The sequence below is a fragment of the Zosterops lateralis genome, assembly GCF_965231275.1.
Source record: "Zosterops lateralis genome assembly, chromosome: 1".
NCBI lineage: Eukaryota > Metazoa > Chordata > Aves > Passeriformes > Zosteropidae > Zosterops > Zosterops lateralis.
Window position 1 is genome coordinate 71,532,904 of NC_139762.1, and position 19,430 is coordinate 71,552,333.

At 37.2% G+C, this 19,430-nt stretch overlaps 1 protein-coding gene across 2 annotated transcripts in view; it reads left to right on the top strand.

The window, feature by feature from the left end:
• The window catches only part of DROSHA (drosha ribonuclease III), a 73,838-nt gene that overhangs the window by 27,405 nt on the left and 27,003 nt on the right, over positions 1-19,430 (top strand). For both annotated transcript variants that reach the window (XM_083862635.1, XM_083862636.1), the window contains 7 exons: positions 2,677-2,801; positions 6,174-6,273; positions 9,229-9,336; positions 13,782-13,889; positions 16,247-16,385; positions 17,063-17,123; positions 19,038-19,097. In XM_083862635.1, the coding sequence (XP_083718761.1) occupies positions 2,677-2,801; positions 6,174-6,273; positions 9,229-9,336; positions 13,782-13,889; positions 16,247-16,385; positions 17,063-17,123; positions 19,038-19,097 (701 nt within the window). The remainder of the gene's footprint in view (positions 1-2,676; positions 2,802-6,173; positions 6,274-9,228; positions 9,337-13,781; positions 13,890-16,246; positions 16,386-17,062; positions 17,124-19,037; positions 19,098-19,430) is intronic.

A 19,430-nucleotide genomic window follows, 5' to 3' on the forward strand; every position in this document is an offset into this window, starting at 1 on the left:
ATGTGTGTATTTTATTTTGTTGTTTTTAGTGTGAGATTTATATGTATGCAGTATGGAGAGGGGAAAAAACTTCAATAGGATATAAATCCCACTTAAACAACTAACAATAGTTCAGCATTATTTTAAATTATTTCACTTATGGTGTTTCATTAGTTCAATGAAACTTTGTGTTGGAATAGATTTAGAAGTTCACAAATTTTAGTTATCTTTCATACTTCACTCTTACTAAAATATTGATGGCTTTCTCACTACTACATAGATGGATGTATATATTAACATACTTCTGTACTACATCTGCATGCTATTTCATGTTGTGTTCTAGTGTCAGCAGAGCCTTGGTTGATGAAATTTGGAGTAAGAGACAAAAATCACAAGCCTCTATTGTGTTAGATTTTTTTTTTAGTTTTGGTGTGACTTTAAAGGCAAGGTTGTGATTATTGGATAGTCTATCAGAGCACTTTTAAAAGAGCATTGGGATAAAGCTGTGGAAGAATAACATCTAATTTGCTTGCATCCCGTCTGCTGGTGCGTAATTTACACTCAATGTTTCTGTATGTTGCTGTTTGTTCGTTTAACCTTCAGAAAGGGCACTGGAGAGGAGGCTGGTGTTCATGATGAAATAAAAAAGCATAACCCAGCTACACCCCTCGCATAACTGTCAGTGAGGGAGCTGTTGTGATGAAGTCTTGGACAGGTTCTTTTGTCCTGGTTGCTATCAGCCATCTGTGAACAGCTGTGTAACTGAGTGACAAAATGCAAGGCAGTGTCATGGAAATGAAGAGCAGTCTGGTTTTGAGTGGCCCTGAGGTCACACATCTAACACAGATCCTGCTATATGAATAGTGAAAGATGTCCTTTTTACACTTTTGAGTATCTCATTGCCTCTGTTTAAGTATCTAAAATGTGTCTGTATTTTTTTAATGTATTGATTATAATTGGTATATTGAGTACAATTATTGTTTAATATTCTGATTAATATATAATTTTGCTGACCTCAGAGGAGTGGTGTATCAAGGCTGTTTTTTTAAGAGATACAGAGATGGAAGAAGTTCCTCAATTTAATATTAAGAGTGGGGAGAACCAACAAACAACTTATGAGAAGATAAAAGACTTCTCAAGCTGGTTTTGTGCAATCTCCCCAAAAATGAAAAACAACTCCCCAAAAATTAACTTAATCCTTAAAAATCAGTACTTTAAGCTCTTGTTTAGGGAACAGCATTTTGTCTGCTACAAATCTTGCCCATTTTTTTCTTTAGGGCTTTTTTTTTTGTTCTAATCCTTTTTTATAGAAGGTGCTGTGGGGAAGACCTTTCTCCCTTTTTTTTTTTTTTTTGTGTGTGTGTGTGTGAAACCAGCAGCTTTAACTAACTAATTAAAAAAATTCAACTAATTTAATTAACTCTTAACTAACCTAAATATTTTTTCCTTTTATTTTTTTGGCTGGGGAGATGTAACTTTATGTTCAGTCATCTTGTCCAAAGGGAAGCTGATAAGCATTTTTCTCTTGGAAAAATATTTCTGTATCTGAAAGCCAAGCTTTTAAGTAAGTTTTTGTTTTTCTAGAATAGATTGAAATTGTGGCCATATATAGAATTGGCTTTGCTTATCCGTGCAGAAAATTATTCCTGTGAGCAATTCTACCAAGGTGGTTTGAAGGGTAAAAGCTTTGTTCTTGACACAGTTTTTATTGTTTTGTGAAGAGAATGGTGGGAGCTGTTTCTATAACACTGAAACTCATCTTTGAGTGCATCTTTACAGTGCTAAATGAGAAGTTCTGAAATGCAGGTAACTAGAAGTAATGCCCTTTTTCTGAAACCTAAGACAAGCAAAATATATTGGCCTCATCCAGCTGATTGCAAAGTGGAGAATAAGCAGGCACGTTACAAAGCAACTTGACAGGTAATGGAGAAGTCGTTTACTTGGAGACAAACTGTGCACCTTCAGCTGAGTTTTTAAATATGCTGGGCAAGTGATCAAAAGCTCTGTGAGCAGCATGTCTGCTACAGTGATGTGCAATTACTTACTCTCAGTGTTTATAGAGCTGAAGCAGAAGTTGCCTTCTTTTGCACTGTCCTTTTTAACAATAAAAAGAACTTCTGTTTTGAACTGTAAAAAGGGCAAAAGTCTCCTCATTATACAAGACTGTATTCTTCCTTGTACACATCAGCCTAGGAGCCTTTTCTGAGAGTAGCGTGACAGATTTTTTTTTTTTTGATGCAGTTTAGTCAGTATGATGGAATGGATCTAATAATGCCTTCACTTGCTTTGGGAAATCATGAACTAAAATTAGAGAGGTAACCTGATCTTACTAAACTGCTCAGGCATGTGGGTTCTTGGATGCCAGAATGCTAATCTTAATTATTATTTCTGGTGTGATGCTTGACCAGAGAAAGTTGTTTTAAGTTCTTGGAAATAGTCAAAGTAAATTTCCAGATGTTTAAAATTAAAATTAAAAGGCCTTTTTGGTTTTTTTTTCTTTGAGTGTTAGATCAGTTAACTTTGTTTCTCTTATTGTTGTTGCCAATTGTTTATAGTAGTATTAATGATTAGTTTAATGTGTTTCTTACTAAGTTTGGAATGTTGTTGCTTCGTGTTTCCTGGATCGTGTGGGCTTGAGGCAGTAAATTTTCCATGGAACTGTTGTCAATTTAGTTGTATTTTGTTTTTTTCTCCTAGAAACCCAGCTCAGTTCGTATTGATCAACTAGACCGTGAACAATTCAATCCTGATGTAATTACTTTCCCTATTATTGTGCACTTTGGGATACGACCTGCTCAACTCAGTTATGCTGGAGATCCTCAGTAAGATGCTTTTCTTTCTTTCTTTTGTTCAGGAACTCATTACTGTTGTCATTTGTTCGTTAAATAGGGCTTGGTTATGTGCTTAGTTGAGTCCAATATAAAGCTTAGCGCTTATGACGTTGGACACAAACGCCTGCAAATTAGAAAATAAAAGGAATAAGTTTTGCCCTGGAATAATTCAGGATCTGCTGGAGTAAACGTGTGCATATGCAGTATGAAACTTCTTAACCTGACAACAGCTCTTCTGGGTCCAGCAAAAGGTGGTTCCTCAAGCTCCATGTTACTTCTCTTAGAGGCCAGTGGTAGATTTTCAGAGAATAGTGTAACAGGAAGGCAGAGAGGGAGAAATAGTTACCCAAGCTTTCTAATGTCTGCAGCATATAGACTTCTGAGCTAGAGGATATATTTAGGTCATTTTGCTAAACAGCCCTGAATGGATGTTTTTAAATTTCTCAAATCACTGTTTGAATCTTTTTATGCTCTGACAGGGAGAAAATTTCAGGTAATCACTTAGCCAGCACTATTGTGCATCATATGCAAAAGTAATTATTTTTATTTCAGAGCTACTGCTTGATTGTTGAATTAGATGTTCTTCATGTCTCATGTCTAATAAGGAATAATATAGCCATTTTCTGTTTGATTACTTTGTGATATTTGTTTCTTGCCTACTGCCATATCCTACTTAATCATCTCTTTCTGTGCTTTGAAGTATCATGTCTACATAGTGTTTCCTAGCTTGGGAGCTCTTGCACTCTGCTACTTTTCTGTGCTTTTTATAACCTGATAGAGATTGGGAGGAATGTAGAGAAGAAGTGGAGAGGCAATCAGGACTTAAGGCAGAGCAAGAAATACTGTTTCACTGTGGACTGATGAAGGGATGCAAAAGTGATGATTGGATTTTGTTCCCATTTCTTTTCTTAACCTCTAACTATTTCAGGGAATTCTTCCAGTGATTGGGACATCTGCTTTCTGCATGGTGACAGTATAAAACCTGTCTCTGGTGCATGTGTAGTTAAGGTGGCCTTTTTCCTCTGTGCAGTTGTTTAGGAATGGTATTCACCAGTTTAGTACTGCCACTAATAAGAGAACCACAAGCCACTCCCTTCCCCTTCCACTGAGAGACACAAAAAGGCAGAGGTCACAGATAGAGAGATTGATTTACTGGGCACAGCAATGAGACAAGAAAACAAACAGTAATACCAACAATACTAACAGCAAAAATGTAGAAAGAGAGGATGATTTATATGCAAAATGCTTGACAGATCTGCAGTTTTGAGGCCCAAACACTCATGTGCATGTATGACAGTTATATTCTTTTGCAAGTGCTTGCTGAAAATTTTAAATCCAACATGGCAGGAAGTGGGAATATTAAGTGCTAATCCAGATAATAAAACTGGGGGTTTTTGCTTTGATCATTATTTTTCTTTAAAACATATCTCTTTATCTTTTAGTTTTCTTATCCATCAAAAGGAAGTAGAAATTAGACTCAAAAATATAAGGATTATATCTATTTTGATGCTGCATCTATTAGTATTTGTGAAGTTCTAGTACTTTTCATGGAAAATATTATAAAGACACAAAAAATATTCTTCCCATGCTTTTTTTTTTTTTCTTCCTTCTCTCTTTAAAATTCACTTGTAAGTTTGTTTTTTGTTTTGGGTTTTAACCTTGGAGCTGCTTGCATAACATAGGTATGTTTTGTTTTATCAAAGTAACAAAGCATTTTTTGTGAAGAACGTCTGTGGTGCTGTCATAAATGTCAGGCTTAAGTCTGGTGTATGTGTGCCCAGAAGAGATTTTCCTCTAATGTGTCTTTTCTTTGTGATGTTCTAATACTGAATTTTTTGTAATGGTAATGTGTTTATTAATTCTCAAACTTAATTGTAATAGCGAAGCTTGTTTCACCTTTATCAATACTTGTAGAAAAACGTATATTGTAGATCACAGATTAAGGAGGTTCTTGTTTTTGGGTTGAAACTTCCTCAAGGCATTTTTTCTTTTTGTTTTGGTTGATTTGTTCATTAACTTTTTTTTTTTTTTTTTGATGGTGACTTGTCAAAAATAGATGTGCTATTCTGCAGTTTGCAAAAGGGCGGTGAATGGAGCATGAGAAAAATCTATGGATTGACCATTTCAGATGTGTTTGTAGACTGAAAAAATATCAGTATCTCCAGAGACTGAGAGTATACATTCAGGAATGCTGCAGAGAAATAGCTAGGGAAAGAATGCCAATAAGAAAAGATTTAAGTGTCTGTGAATGTGAGATGCCGGGAAGATTATGAAATAGTAAAAGAGCTGCTGCTTCATTGACTGCTAAGCCACTAACATGAAAACTTCCTAATAAAACCACTGCTCTAAGTTATTGCTGGGGAGGATCTTCTTTTATGATGTAAACACAAGCAAAAACTAACTTGGGTAGACTTCTTTCCTCTGGCCTCGAATTCCCTGCTTCCTATTCAAAGTCTGATTTATGAACTGTGCTGAATACAGAGGTTACATTTTGAAGGTAGCATTCTTTCCTGAGGACACAGAGTCCCTCTCACAATTCTCTTTGTTTCTCCTCACTTTGTAACTTTTGAACCTGTTGGTCAATTTCAGCTGAATATAGTAGTGGGAGCTTGTCTTCAAATGGAATAAGTTCTTACAAATTTGGTGAAAGTTTGTGCTAGATCCCTGAGGGACTCCCACCAGTGAAAATGTAATTGGGGTTCATGTGAAATTAGACACCACCGAAATAAGTAAAAGCTAGATGGTTGGAGAAAACCAGAAAACTTAAATATGTGCCAATCACAGAAATAACTTGAATTGGTCTTTCCATTCAGCACAAATCCATAGGGAACAAAGCTTTCATTTCACTTTTCACAGAATGTCTTGTTGCATGTGGCTTGTAGAGCTCTTCCTCATGTGCTTCATGGAAATGTTTGAGCCGGTGTAAGGACAGACACTTCCTGGGGAAGAGTGCTACTCCTTTGCAGTGAGTGATAGGTAAATTGTATGGAGAAGTTTTCACCTGCCTGAATTGAGTTTAGGAGCAGGCAAGTCTTCTTGGCATGCAGAGGTGGCCCTTTGGAGAGGATGGGTGGGTATTGGGCAGACCTTGGGTCTGCCCCAGTCTTTGCTGTTCTTTACTTCACTCTGCACACTGATGCCTCCTCTCTGCTGCTTGAGCCACCCTGCTGGAGCAGCTGCCCAGGCTCTTTTATCTCTCAGAAAATGCTTTGAGATTATTGTATTTCTGTAGCAAAGAGGTGTTTGTAGACATTCTTTGTGTACATTGTCTGCTTTATTAGCAGCTGGTGTGTTCCTAATGACAAACAGGGAGAGAGTTCTGTTCATTGACCAAAATACTTGTTTTCTGGTTTTGTCCTTCAGATACCAAAAGCTGTGGAAGAGTTATGTGAAGCTGCGTCACCTACTGGCTAATAGTCCCAAAGTCAAACAGGCTGATAAACAGAAGTTATCACAAAGAGAGGTATTCTGGGTCTTCCTATGACTGATAATTGAGCATTATAATTCAGGATGGAATAAAGCCCTTTGACTGCCCTGTTTATGGAAACAATGGAAATCCTTTACAAAGATTTTCTTTCCAGACTCTTAACACAGATTTTATTTTTATCTATGCTTGTTATTGAATGAGGGTTGTTTTTTTTTTTCTTTTTTCAGCTGTCAGACTGCTGCAAGTTTTCTACCCAATTATAGAAATTACTGTTATGGAACCATAACTTCTTTATAGCTATTGCCATTAATGGTTTCAAAAATTAGCATAGAGAAGGACTTTTTATTTCGTAATGTACTTTTAACTGGCTCATAATTTTAAACATAATTTTCTTTTCTGAGATAAAAACTGCCACACTTGTGTGCAGAAACCGTAATTTATTAGGTGGTATAGTGACATTGCTTAGGATCTTTGACTTGAAATCATCTGCTTGTTGTATGATAGACAAGATATTTTTCTCTTCCTGTTTTTTTCCCCACAAAGTGGTAAGCAATAAGCATTTCCTAAGTGCAAATGCTCAACCAATTGGGAATTAAAAGCAGAAAAACAAAGACTCCTAAATATAGCCTAAACTAACCTGTCTATTTCTATAAACCCTTGGGCTGAAGCTTTGAATTTGTCTGATGCCTGTCTATCAGGCACTCTTAATTTGACAACCTATGTAAAGACTACAGAGAGAAGAAATTAACTTCTCGAGTACAGGATGGTATTTAATTAAGTGGTGTTGTATTTTTATTTATTGATTAGAAACACTAATTATTCATAAAATTATAGACTACCCTGAGCTGGGAAGGACCCATGAGAATCGTGGAGTGTGATTCCTGAGACTTCCCCAGTTTATTGGGGAAGTCTCAGAAATTACACTTTTGGAATTACTTTTGGTTGCAATAAGTGTTTGATACATATGACATTGCACCTGATTATTTTCGTTGTTACAAAGCATAGTATGCTATTGTGTGAACAAGAGCGTTAGTAAACATTTTATTTATGCTGATATTAAATAAGGCTCCTTTGCTTGTAAATGAAAAAAAAACCAAAACCCTCACAATGTTGTGACTGAACTGTGCCACAATTTTAAGTAAAAAAAGATTTGTCCTTACAGGAGATGATTTTGTTTGCCACAACTACTCACAGAAAGTAGAATATCATTGTTTTGTGGACATAATTTCATTAGGAGATAATGGATGGCTTATTTGTAAAATTGTAGTGGGTTGTTTGTAAGGGGGTGATGATATTTTGCTCCAGGAGATAAAACATTCCTTTGTTACTTAGCACTTGGTGTGCACTGCTGATTTTTTTTTTTTTTCTAGACTGTATTATCTAGGATAGCAAGTTTTACAAGTAGTTTGCCAAGAGGGAGGCATACACGGCTGGAGCAGAAACCTTATGTGAGGATAATCTATATATTTGCCAGTGAAGGTATCAGTAACTCAGAAGGAGCTGCAGGACTGTACCCGACTGGTACATGGCTTTTAAAGATTATGAATCATATATTATGTAGTGTTTCTGAGCCAGTCAGACTGAAATACAGCCAGGTCTGGCAAACACTGCAGCACCTTTCTCAGAAAACACTTAATGACGCTCCTTCGACAATGCACAAGGGGTGCAGTGCTGGCAGCATCTCTGTTCCCTCTGCCATCAGTCATCCACCACTGTGAGGTTGTACAATGATATTATTTGTGACAAGGTCATGCCTGGGGCTTTGTTCCTCTAACCTGACTTTGAGCATTTACAGCAGGTGCATAAATTAGGACCTGAAGGCTCACTTTGAAGTCAGTGGAGGGAGAAATGCATTTTTGAAGCCATTTATCCCCTTCATTGAATATAAAAGGAGCCAGGGCTAACTAGCATCCTACCCTAGACACCTTTTTATATTGAGGTGTCTGAGGTTTGATGAATCTGTGTCTGGACAGATGCCCCTGCTGGAGCTACTCAGTGAGTCTCTGCAAATCAGAAAACAGAGCCTGTTCCTGCCCAGATATGCTCACAGGCTTCAAACTGGAAGCTGGGAAGAGACAGCTTTGAGCAAGCACCCTGTAATGGAAAGGTGGAGGAGAGGTAGGATAAGTTGCAGCTTTGAAGAGCTTTGTGTTCTGAAGAAGGAAGAGCACTGAAGGGAGTCTTTATGGTTAGTTAGTTCATGCTGTGTGGGGAGCTTGCACACCCCAGGGTTTTATAGTATTGGAACCAAGAGATTCTAATCCAGGGCTGATTTGTTTTATCTGGTTTATTCTTTCCTTTCTTTTTTACAGCAAATATATTTTTTTAATGCTACTGTCAAAATCTTTTAATGATTCTGACCCTTTCATGGTTTCTAGAGACAAATTGTTTGCACACCACCTAATAGCCAGTGGTCAAGGTAAAACATATTAAAAAAAAAAATTATTGAAATAAAATTAGTAGATTTCAATTAGCATAGTCTCCAGGACAGGTGAAGGCTGACCCTTTTCCCTGACTGGGCATAGTGACATCGCTGGACAAAAACTGTTGCAAAGTAGCCAAGGTGACAAAGCAAAGCCTGTTTTGCTCCTCCTGAATGTTCAAACCAGGAGTGCTTACAGTGGTGGACATGAATGAAGAGGTTCTTTTGTACACCTGGTATAGAAAGTGCTTTCATTTGAAGGACTTTACCTTTCTTACTTTTGTATCATCTTGGATGTATGAGTTGGACTGGTTTGTTTTGTCATTTGCAGTAAAAAAAAATAAATCTAGTCACCTCTGTTTTGTCCTTGGTCTACCAAAATCCTCTGTCTACTCTGTATTCCAACACATCTGCCACTCTGTGGCTGGGCATTACCAGATCTGTACCAGCCTTAGAAACTGCTCACCAAAACTGAACCTTACATGGGTATTGCGAACGTGCTGGTGCATGCCTTGCTGTGCTTTGTTGTAGCAAGTTCTTCACAGGAGCTCTGTTCTCTCCCTGCTTAGGAAGCACTGCAGAAAATCCGTCAGAAGAACACAATGAGACGTGAAGTGACTGTGGAGTTGAGCAGCCAGGGATTCTGGAAAACGGGGATACGCTCTGACGTCTGCCAGGTACTGAACAGGAAGATGTATTTTCTTGATAGCTGCCGTTTACCTTTGCAAGGGTTTGTTCTAGGCTGAAGAACCAAATGGAAATGAATACCTCAGTAATATCTGTTGATCTAGGGAACTATTCTAGTGTTCTGTCCACCCCCTCTATACACACAAAAAAGGTAATTTAAAATGTTCTGCCAGGGGTTGATTAGTGCAAGGGAGAGAGGTTAGGAATGGCTAATATGAGGCTGGAGGTTTGCCAAATATTGAGTCTAGTATGGAACTCTTAATCCATCAACTGGATTGGTTTTAGATACTTTAATATCTTTTTCTATTTAGGTAGCTTTTAAAAACATCCCAAGTTTTACAGTAAGACATGAAGAAATATCTTTTTACTTGAAAGAAAGTAAAAAAACCCTAAAACTCCACCACAACTAACTTCTTGTGTTCTGGATTAAAACACGAGCCTCAGTGGAAAGATACCTTTCAGATGCTCTGTTTCATATGCATGACATCTCCAAGGAACATATCTCTGTCAGATCCTATTTTAAAGCAGTTGACAGCCACCAGCTTTGTGATACGATAAAAATAAGTGCAATTTTTATTTAATTTTGTATTAGTAAAATTCAAGTAGTTATAACAGCCAAATAATTACACTAGACATATACTTGCATTATTTTTTAGCTGTTGTTTTGGAGATGTTATTTAAGAGTTAAATGCCTGCAACTTAATATTAGCTTAACAATGTGAAGTATAAATTAGGGGGATTGCTAGGCAAGGGTATAGGTAGAAATTCTGTTCTAATCTTAGAAGTCTGGTCAGATCAAAGGAGGAAATTCTACAGTGAGAGAAATGCTAGTAACTAAAATTGCTTTTCTTCTGTCTGAAACATTTCTTGTGATTCTACTATTGCTTCTGAAGTAGAAGGAGAATAGTGGCACAGTATCTCCTCACGTAGCTGAGGAAAATTACAGCCCTTTCCTAATTTTTTTGTTGTGAACTGTGTCTATTTTTATAGCTTAAGTAAACAGTGTAAATTTCCAGTTCAGGCACTTTGAAACTGTTCTGTGTTATTCATAATATCTTTTGTGATTCATCTCCTAATGTCTTGGATAGTGATGTTTCATTTTGTTGAAGGACAGCAAAACACTATAGAATTAAAGAATGATAAAAATAAAGCTATTTCACAATTTTTGTGCCCATCTGCAGCTGTAGTATCTAAATCAGCCAGTTCTGGTATGGAAGTCCTTGGATTTGATTTCTTTGAGAGGCCAAGAATAGGCAACTGCGTGTCTGTAAAATGAAAGATTGCTGCTGTTGCTACATGCTTTTTCCCAGATTAAAGAACACTAAAACTAAATATGCATAAATCAGCTCTGGGGGCAGAGCTCAAGTGCAGTGATTTAAAATTACTGCTTTTAAAAGCATTGTAGTTTAGAAGATTGAAACTCTTTTTAAGTCACTGATGATAGCTTATACTTGCTCTGAGTTCCATGTAGCCTTAATGACACTCGTCTTTGCTCTCTTGGCAATGAGCTGCTTGAAAGGGGAGGAAAAATGGTGAGTGGAATGTTCAAAAAATGTGTAAAATGTCTGAATTCTGACAGGCTCACTTGAAGTTACCCAGTATATCAAATGCGGTACTTGGCCACTGAGCTGGGCAGCACTTAATACACAGTGTGGCGGGATCTGGCCATGCTGAGAAGACTCCACCTCTGTTCCCTCTCTCCATCCACACCATTATTGCTGGTGAGCCCTCAGCACCAGTGTAGAGTGTTCAGCATTTCATGCATTCCAAAATATTTCAGCTCACCTGCTTCCCCTTAGTAGGTTCAGGTCAGGAGCACCTGCTGTCCTGGGGGATGATGCCATTATCTGAGGACACTTGAAAGAGTCTCTGCCTTGCTGTGCTAGCTGCAGCAAGAGAAGGACATGCAAACTATTTAAAATCATACATATTTTAAAAACATCTCCTCTAAAGAGATAAATACATAAAACATCAGAAACATTGAATAGCCATAGTCCAAGATGATGAACGTTGATTGAGTCAATCAATCAATCAGGTAGTTAGTGCCAGGAAAGCAGCATTTTATCAATATAACTTCAAGAGTCAAATTAAAGTCTTCCTATGTGCTCCCAGGGATTTGTTAATTCTTTGTTCACTGCACCACAGCTGTTAAAAGTCTGAAACTTGGTATTTCAGCCCTCAAATGCAGGGACACGTGTATTGGTGTAAAGAATGTTAAATGTTGCTGGAGGAGACTCTTTCTGTATAGTACAGGGAAGTATAGAGGCAGGGAAACAGAGATGTCCTGTGAAGCAGTTTCAGGTTTGGTTGTTTTGGTGGTTTTCAGTTAATTCTTTCCATGAGGGAACACACAGAAAACACACATGTACAGTTTGTATGGAGTTAAAAGGGATGTTCATACAAATTACCCCAAAAAAACCTCTAAATGAGTGACATGGTAGCAAAAAAAAACTTCACCTACACTCCCTTACTCTGCTTGGAGTGGTTTTATATTTCTCTGCCATTTGGAGATCCAGGGAGTCTTCTTGCTTTTAACTGGTTATTTCATCTGAGAGAAGAGGACCAGGGAGAAGTTCCTAGTCAACAGCCAGCTGAACATGAGCCAACGTGTACCCAGGTGGCCAAGAAGGCCAATGACATTCTGGCCCATATCAGCAGTTGTGTGGCCAGCAGGAGCAGGGCAGTGATTGTCCACTGTACTGGTGGCAGTGGTGAGGCTGCACCTTGAATTCTGTGTCCAGTTCTGGGCTTTTCACTGTACAAGGCAGACACTGAGGTGCTGGAGTGTGTCCAGAGAAGGGCAACAGATGGTGAAGGGTCTGGAGCACAAGTCTGATGAGGAGTGACTGAGGGAGCTGGGGGAGCTGGAAAAAAGGAGGCTCAAGGGAGACCTTATCACTCTCTGTAACTGCCTGAAAGGAGTCAGGTGGGAGATGGTGTATTCTCCCAGGAAGCAAGTGACAGGACAAAAGGAAATAGCCTCAAGTTGTACCAAGGGGGCTTAAGATTGGATATTAGGAGTAATTTCTTTGCAGATAAGGTGATCAAGTATTGTAGCAGGTTGTCCAGGAAAGTGGTGAAGTGACCATCCCTGAAGGTGTTTATAAAGATCATTGGTACATGGTTTAGTTGGTTGAGTTTTCAGTGTTACTTTAGCAATTGGACTCAATCATCTTATGGGTCTTTTCCAATCTAAATGATTCTGTGATTACCTTCCAGCTCTGTTTTCAGTTCTCAGGAATTTCACGGTCTTTTACTTAAACAGAAAGTCTTGCCATTGGTTAATCTTTTTGATCTTGTAATGTTCACCAGTTTGTATTTTCTGCTGTTCTGTCATTAGTGACCTGCAGAAATCTGTAACATCATTTATTCTGTAAATTATATATCATCTACTTTGTGTGCTTGTTTTTCATGCTTCTCTCCATGCTATACACTCATTTTCCCTAATCATACACAATCCTTTTTGCGAATTAATTGTGACAGTCCTCAGATTTTAATGCCCTCAGAACACACCTTTATTTTGAAAAAATACATGTCATGTCGATAATAGAAATGCTTAGATAAAATTAGTTCACAAATGGTCACATGCATAGAAGTCTTTAAATCCTGCATTTCTACTGTTTCTCTTTTCATTCTTATGCAAAAATTGTGATGTTGGTATCGTACTTGCTATACTGCTCTACTGATGAACTATACTAAGTGCTTATTTGAACCCACATGTGTCCAAAGTCAGTATTAGTGTAGAATTCCTTCTTTGAAACATTGAGAGAGAGGCACTGCCATTGTTACAAAATAGAGTTGGGTTTTTTTCAGTTTTATTGACATTTTTCCCAGCAGAAAAACATTGTCTGTTTCGTAGATAAACAGCATCCTTTCTGATATTTTTTAGCACATTAATGCGCCAGACTACAGTATTTCAAAAATCCCATAATTCTTCCTCAAAAGAAAGTGAAGCAAGGCACAACTGTGCTTGAAAATTGAGTAGCTCTTGTTTGGTGAAAGCTGGCTAAAGTGGTATAAAGTGTTTCTTCCTTAATGTAATGAGGCAGAGGGGCAGTGGTGTTTCTTCAATTTTGAAACAGGGTGTTAAATTAAGTCAGGAACATAGAGCATTGTATTCAGTCATAGCTTCTTGAAATTCCCTGTTACTGGTGGCCAGACTTTTTTTACCTCATTGAAGTTGCTTGAGTTGAAGACTAGGTTTATGTATTTATTCCTTTAGTCTGGACAGGACTGTGGAGATAAAAACATATATTTAATTAAGTGCTTTGATAACTGAAGGATGGGAAACTATGATTTTTTTTTTTCTCATTTAAACCAAAACAGTAAACTAAACGTTGTAACAATTGGGAAGTGTTTGTACTTTTAGCTCACTCAACTGAGTTCTCTGTACACTGAGGTTAAATGTTTTTGCTTATTGCATTTGTTTTTTCAGCATGCAATGATGCTTCCTGTCCTCACCCACCATGTCCGCTACCATCAGTGTCTGATGCACTTGGACAAATTGATAGGCTACACTTTCCGAGATAGGTGCTTGCTGCAGGTAAGAATTGAGGAGAGAATCCCAGCCTCTTGCTGGTTTCTCTTCTTGATATTACTGAGTTCATCCAGAGTGCTGAAATTCACAGCATTGCCACAGCTTGGATGGACCTGATTACTTGTACTGCAGATCTTTCAAAAGTTTCAGTTCTCCCAAGAGACTTCTAAATAGAGATATCTATTGTTCACATAGATATTACACCTACCTTTGCTCCCATGGTAGATCTGGATTTGCTTGTAATGTGTAGCAAGACAAAAATGCAGTTACTGAAAAGACTGTCAAGTACTCGTTTCTGGGTAAGTTCCTTTTTTCAGGTATTTATAGAGAATACAGTGTTATTCTGCAGATGAGTGTATGTGCCCTGCTTCTTGTTTTTATAGCCAGTTGTTCTAAAACTGAATAATTAAAACATTGCCCCTTTTTTGCATTTGGAGCTAGTGAATAGAAATTTGCAAACTTCAGTTCAGCTCTTGATTTCTGCAAGTACACAATGAAACTTTTTTATTAACAAGCAAGAGCAGGAACTGGAGAGGAGAATTTCTTACTTGTTTCAGACGCATTCATGTCACATAACCAGCCTTTTATGTTAGTGCATATTTGGAACTGATTATCTCTGAGGGTGATGCTTGACATGGTGGCCCCTTTCCTCTTAGACTTTTCCTGAATTTACTGAAGGAAAATGGGGACTTCTGTTCAGAACTTCCATCTTAAGTAAGCATCATCTCCCTTCAATGACTGGACTAAGTTCGAAACCTGGCAGTTTTCGTATTTCTTTAGAGATTTTATCCCAAATTATTTTAATGTCTCTTCTCACAGTTTTTCTGGTTTCTAGAATTCGTTTTCCAGGCATTTTCTGACTGCAAGTTATGCTAAACATTGAGCATCTTTTAGGATTTGGTTGTTGGCAGGCTGTCTTTGTTTTAATGTCAAAGATAAAAATGCACTGATGGAAACTTTCAAAATGTTGAGGCCTATACACAAACCAACAAGTAAATTCTAATCAAAAAGAGATGAAAGCATAAAAATCAAGTGTGTAAGCATTAGTCGTGTTTGGTTATAACAAATGTGATTTTTAATGCTTTGTCTCTACACTCATTTATTTAAAACCTACAAACATTTTTCATAAGAGGAAGAGCTTTTTAAAAATGTATATAGTATCACTCATCTGCCTGAGCATAGGCAATGTTAGATGTATAATTCTGCATTGATTGTTGCCTATTTTATCATGGTGTATTCTTTTTAAAGTACAAGCAGGTTAAAAAAAGATTACACTAAGTTATCTATTCAGAAAATCTGTAATGTGTCATCTAGTCCAGATGGAGCAGAATTTGAGAATGCACAATTAATTACAACAAACTTAGTAATACTGTCAAGGAATTAGAAAAGACTTGGAGAAAGTTCTTACTGTTGATTAAGTATATTTTTACTCTTTAAATTTTATGCATAGAAAGCAACAGACTATGTTTGAATGAATTACTGAATGTCTTTGCTCACTCTGCAGCACCAGTCCTGCATATGTGTCAGACGTAACTCTGCAGCTTGCATTTTCCAGTGCTTCCTCTTTTTTATACACAAGTTTTGTGTGCACATACTTTTATACAAGCACACTATTTTGATCTGTGTATGTGTAAAAAAGGAGAAAATGTGTGAGATTGCAGGATGGAGTTCTGAAAAACAAGCTGTAGTTCTATTTGCTGCTGCCATCTCTGCAGTGGTGGTGTCAGCAGCAGAGTAAGGTTTTGGTAATCCTTGGTGGTACAAAGGTAAAACAGAGGACCAATCCTGTCATTCTTCTTCCATTTGAAGAGCAAGTCCTCTATAGTTATGAGGGAAAGAGTTCTTCTGTGATTAACTCTGCCAGGAATAATGTACTTGTTGTTGTTTCATTTCTTGAGCTAGGAGAGCTTTATAGATATTTAAGTAATGCAAATATGTATGGTTGAGAAGCTCTTTTAATTGCTTATATTTTTAATATGAATATTTATAGTTCAGTGTTAGAGTGAATATATTTCTAAATAAGCAAATATATTGAAATCAGGTCAGCAAAGCTGGTAAGCAAAAGTCTTAAGGCAAATTGACAGTTCATGCTTTTTCTCTTCTAAACTAATTTTTCTTTAAAGAAAAAAATTATGAAAGTTAATTAGTTAAATTGATGATTGAGCATAAATGTTGCTTCTTTCTGACATCTGAAATAGTTCACTCTACTTTTAAATTGCTGGAACAAAGTTTCTGATTCACTTTGTAACCTTTCTTCAAACTGAAAAATAACTATTACTAGCTACTGGTCTAAGATAATGTTTTTCTTTCATTTGCAAAAATACATTTAACGCTTTTTTTTTCCTGTATGTGTTACACAATAGCTTGCCATGACTCACCCAAGCCATCACTTAAATTTTGGAATGAATCCGGATCATGCCAGAAATTCCTTATCCAACTGTGGGATTCGACAGCCCAAGTATGGAGATAGAAAAGTTCACCATATACACATGAGAAAAAAAGGTATGCTGCTTACACCACTGTCATTTTTCTCTTACCTCACACTTAATCAGTAAGAATGCCCTTTGTTCCATTATCATTTCCTTGGTCATTGTTCTTTTGAGAGATGTCTTCAGTAGAGGATTTCAATGATTATATGCACACACTGGTGAGGTTTTTCTGAAAGACTGGATTTTGCAAATTTGTCAGTAAGTAAAGAGCTGAGAACAAGCAAGAGTAATAAATGGGAGGATGTATTTGCTTAGATTTTTGGCAAGTACTGTTTTCTTAATTTGCTGCTCAATATGGTGAACAAACTGGAATATATTTTGTAAATGTGTCTTACTAATGTGAACATGTGGTCTGTCTGCTGCAAAATATTCCTTACCCCTCTAAAGTATACTCAGTGATAATGAAGTAAATTGTTTGTTGTTTATATAATGTTTAGAATGTCCTTTTCATGCAAAGGTGGTATTTATCTGGCTCCCTGAATACAAAAATTCAATACTGTTGTAATGGGACTGCAGTCAGCTAGGCAGAGAGCATTGGTAAGGATTATACTTGATGTAATAAACCCTATAAATAACAGGATAATCTTGTGTACAGCAATTACAAAGTAACATTTTGAGTAATTGTTTTCTACATTTATTCAAAGTGAATTAGTGGCTGTTTACTTAATAGTGCATTGTTTATGTTTCTAGGGATAAACACCCTGATAAATATTATGTCCCGTTTGGGACAGGATGATCCAGCTCCTTCCAGGTAATGAAAATAGTTTTTTGCAAGTAGGGAAGCTGCTGCAGAGGGAGATATTTAATAGAAATAACCAACTTACTGTCACCAACAGCTTTGGCAAATAGTTAAAGCGAAAAGTCATTCTGAATTGACTTTTATATTATGAAAGTGTGCTGAACCTCCATTAGCAGTGACATAGTAAATGTTTGGTTATGCCTGCAGAAAACATCTGAGGAAGGTTTTAACAGATAATTCTATCATTTTTGTTGATCCCTGAAATGAGGAGGACTAAAAGACTACCTTTTTGCTTTCTGCAGAATAAAAAATAAGACTTGTTGTTATCAGTGCTATAAATTGGATTCTTCATCATGTTTTCTCACAGTAGTACCTTCCTGCCATGGCACCTTGTTAACAGGAGTGTGGTGCTGAACATGGGCTTTGCTGATTTACTGTTCCAATTTAAAGACAGATGCAAAACCCATTAATGTTGTAATGTGATAATCCGTAAATGACCACTAAGAATTCAGTGCATATAAATAGAGTTTAAGATATGGAGTTTACAGCCACAGGCACCATGTTTAGCTGAAGTTGAATAAACAAAGCTCGCAAGGCTGATGCACGAAGCATTTATATGTGACATCCCTTAAATGCACAAACTAGATGGCAGTGTGTATTTTAGTCAGCTCGTGCTGTAGCCAGACCTTTCAAGAGCCATCATTTTGGAAGAAGCTTGGGAATTGGAGAAATTTAATTCTGCATAAATTATTGTTGCACTGTTCCCTAAATGCTGATTCAGCTAGACCATGCATTTTCTCTTCAAGCTTATTTTAGTTCTCTAAAAATAACATAAGGCTAAATTGCATTAATTCTTGTGAAATAACACAAAAATTTAATTTGTGTTTAATTCATTTCTGAGAGAAGTGTGTTTTCAGTTCTATTGCTACAAAGTTGTTGTAGATTTGCTCACACATTACTGATTTATACAGCAGAAGTACTTGAATTCTTTCAGCCCATAACAAAGGCCTGCTATTTCTGAAAATACACTAATTATGTAATTGTTGGGGGAGTGAAAATTACAATAAAAGCTGCCAAACACTCAACAAGCATCTTCTGGATTAAAAAAAGAAATCCTGTGGCAATGGCCTTGATCTGTTACAATCATGTGTGAAATCAGAAATGGTGCTGCTTACTTGCTTTGATGTCTAGAGCAGAAATTTGTATGTATTCAAATACATGCTCATATTCTTTTTCAGCTGCTTGCCCTTTTAGTCCTTTGAATATAAGCAGGCAGACAGCTTGAAGGAAATGAAAGTTTGTGCAAAACAAAGGTAAATCAGGAGCAGTGATGAAAGAAAACAGGGGAAATAAAAGATTCTAATAACTTAATGGCATCTTTGGATTCATCTCCTGGTACAGCCATTTTTTACTTTGGAACTCAGAGGAAGTTACAGAAAACAAGGCATTCAAAGGTGCAATGAAAAATCCAAGTTCTTACTCCTTCTGCCATTCCAACGATCCGCTGCAGAGTCATCCTGCCCTGCAGGTGTTGATGTTAATTAGGTAGAGGTCCCTAGTATCATGCACAGGGCTTGGAACAGGCTGTTTCGATCACCTGGTGCCCTCTGATGGACAGAGAGACCTGACTATGGTGCCAGGCAGTAGTCCTGTTTCCTATCCCCATTTTGTGAAGCTCTGACCATAGCTCAGAACCGAACATACCAAAATTTCAAGGGTGGTGGTGTAAGTCCTGAGTTTCACAATTCACACAGTTGTTACTCTGTTTGGAAAGGATTGTAATCCAGAGAGGGTGGGGGAGGCTGCAGAAATTACTGTCATGACTGATTAGCAATCAGCTCTGATTTTTTTCTGTTTTAATTGTGTTGTATAAATAACCAGCATGTGTTACTTAGGTTATGGTGAACCTTAAAATGCCTTTTTCAGGATTAACCACAATGAACGTTTAGAATTTCTGGGAGATGCTGTGGTGGAGTTCTTAACAAGGTAAATGGGGAATTCTTCAGCAGTTCTCACTTTTGTATGTTATTATTATAGCGTTGTGTTTATTGAAGTTTTCAGTGTCTACTTTCACTGTGTATGTTTGCAGTCCTGCCTGATATTTAGACCTGCATACCTGCAGACAGCTCTCTTGATAATTCTTTCAGTGGTTGTGATAAAACAAGAAAGATTACAAAATAAGAAGCTAGAGTTTCTGTTTCATGGAGTGCAATTTTAAATTGATTTGTGTTAGAGATTATTCAGCTATAGACAAGTTGAACTTTGTACCCCTTTTTTAAAGGAAAGGTATTTTTTCCTAGCATGCTATTTTGTTTCCAT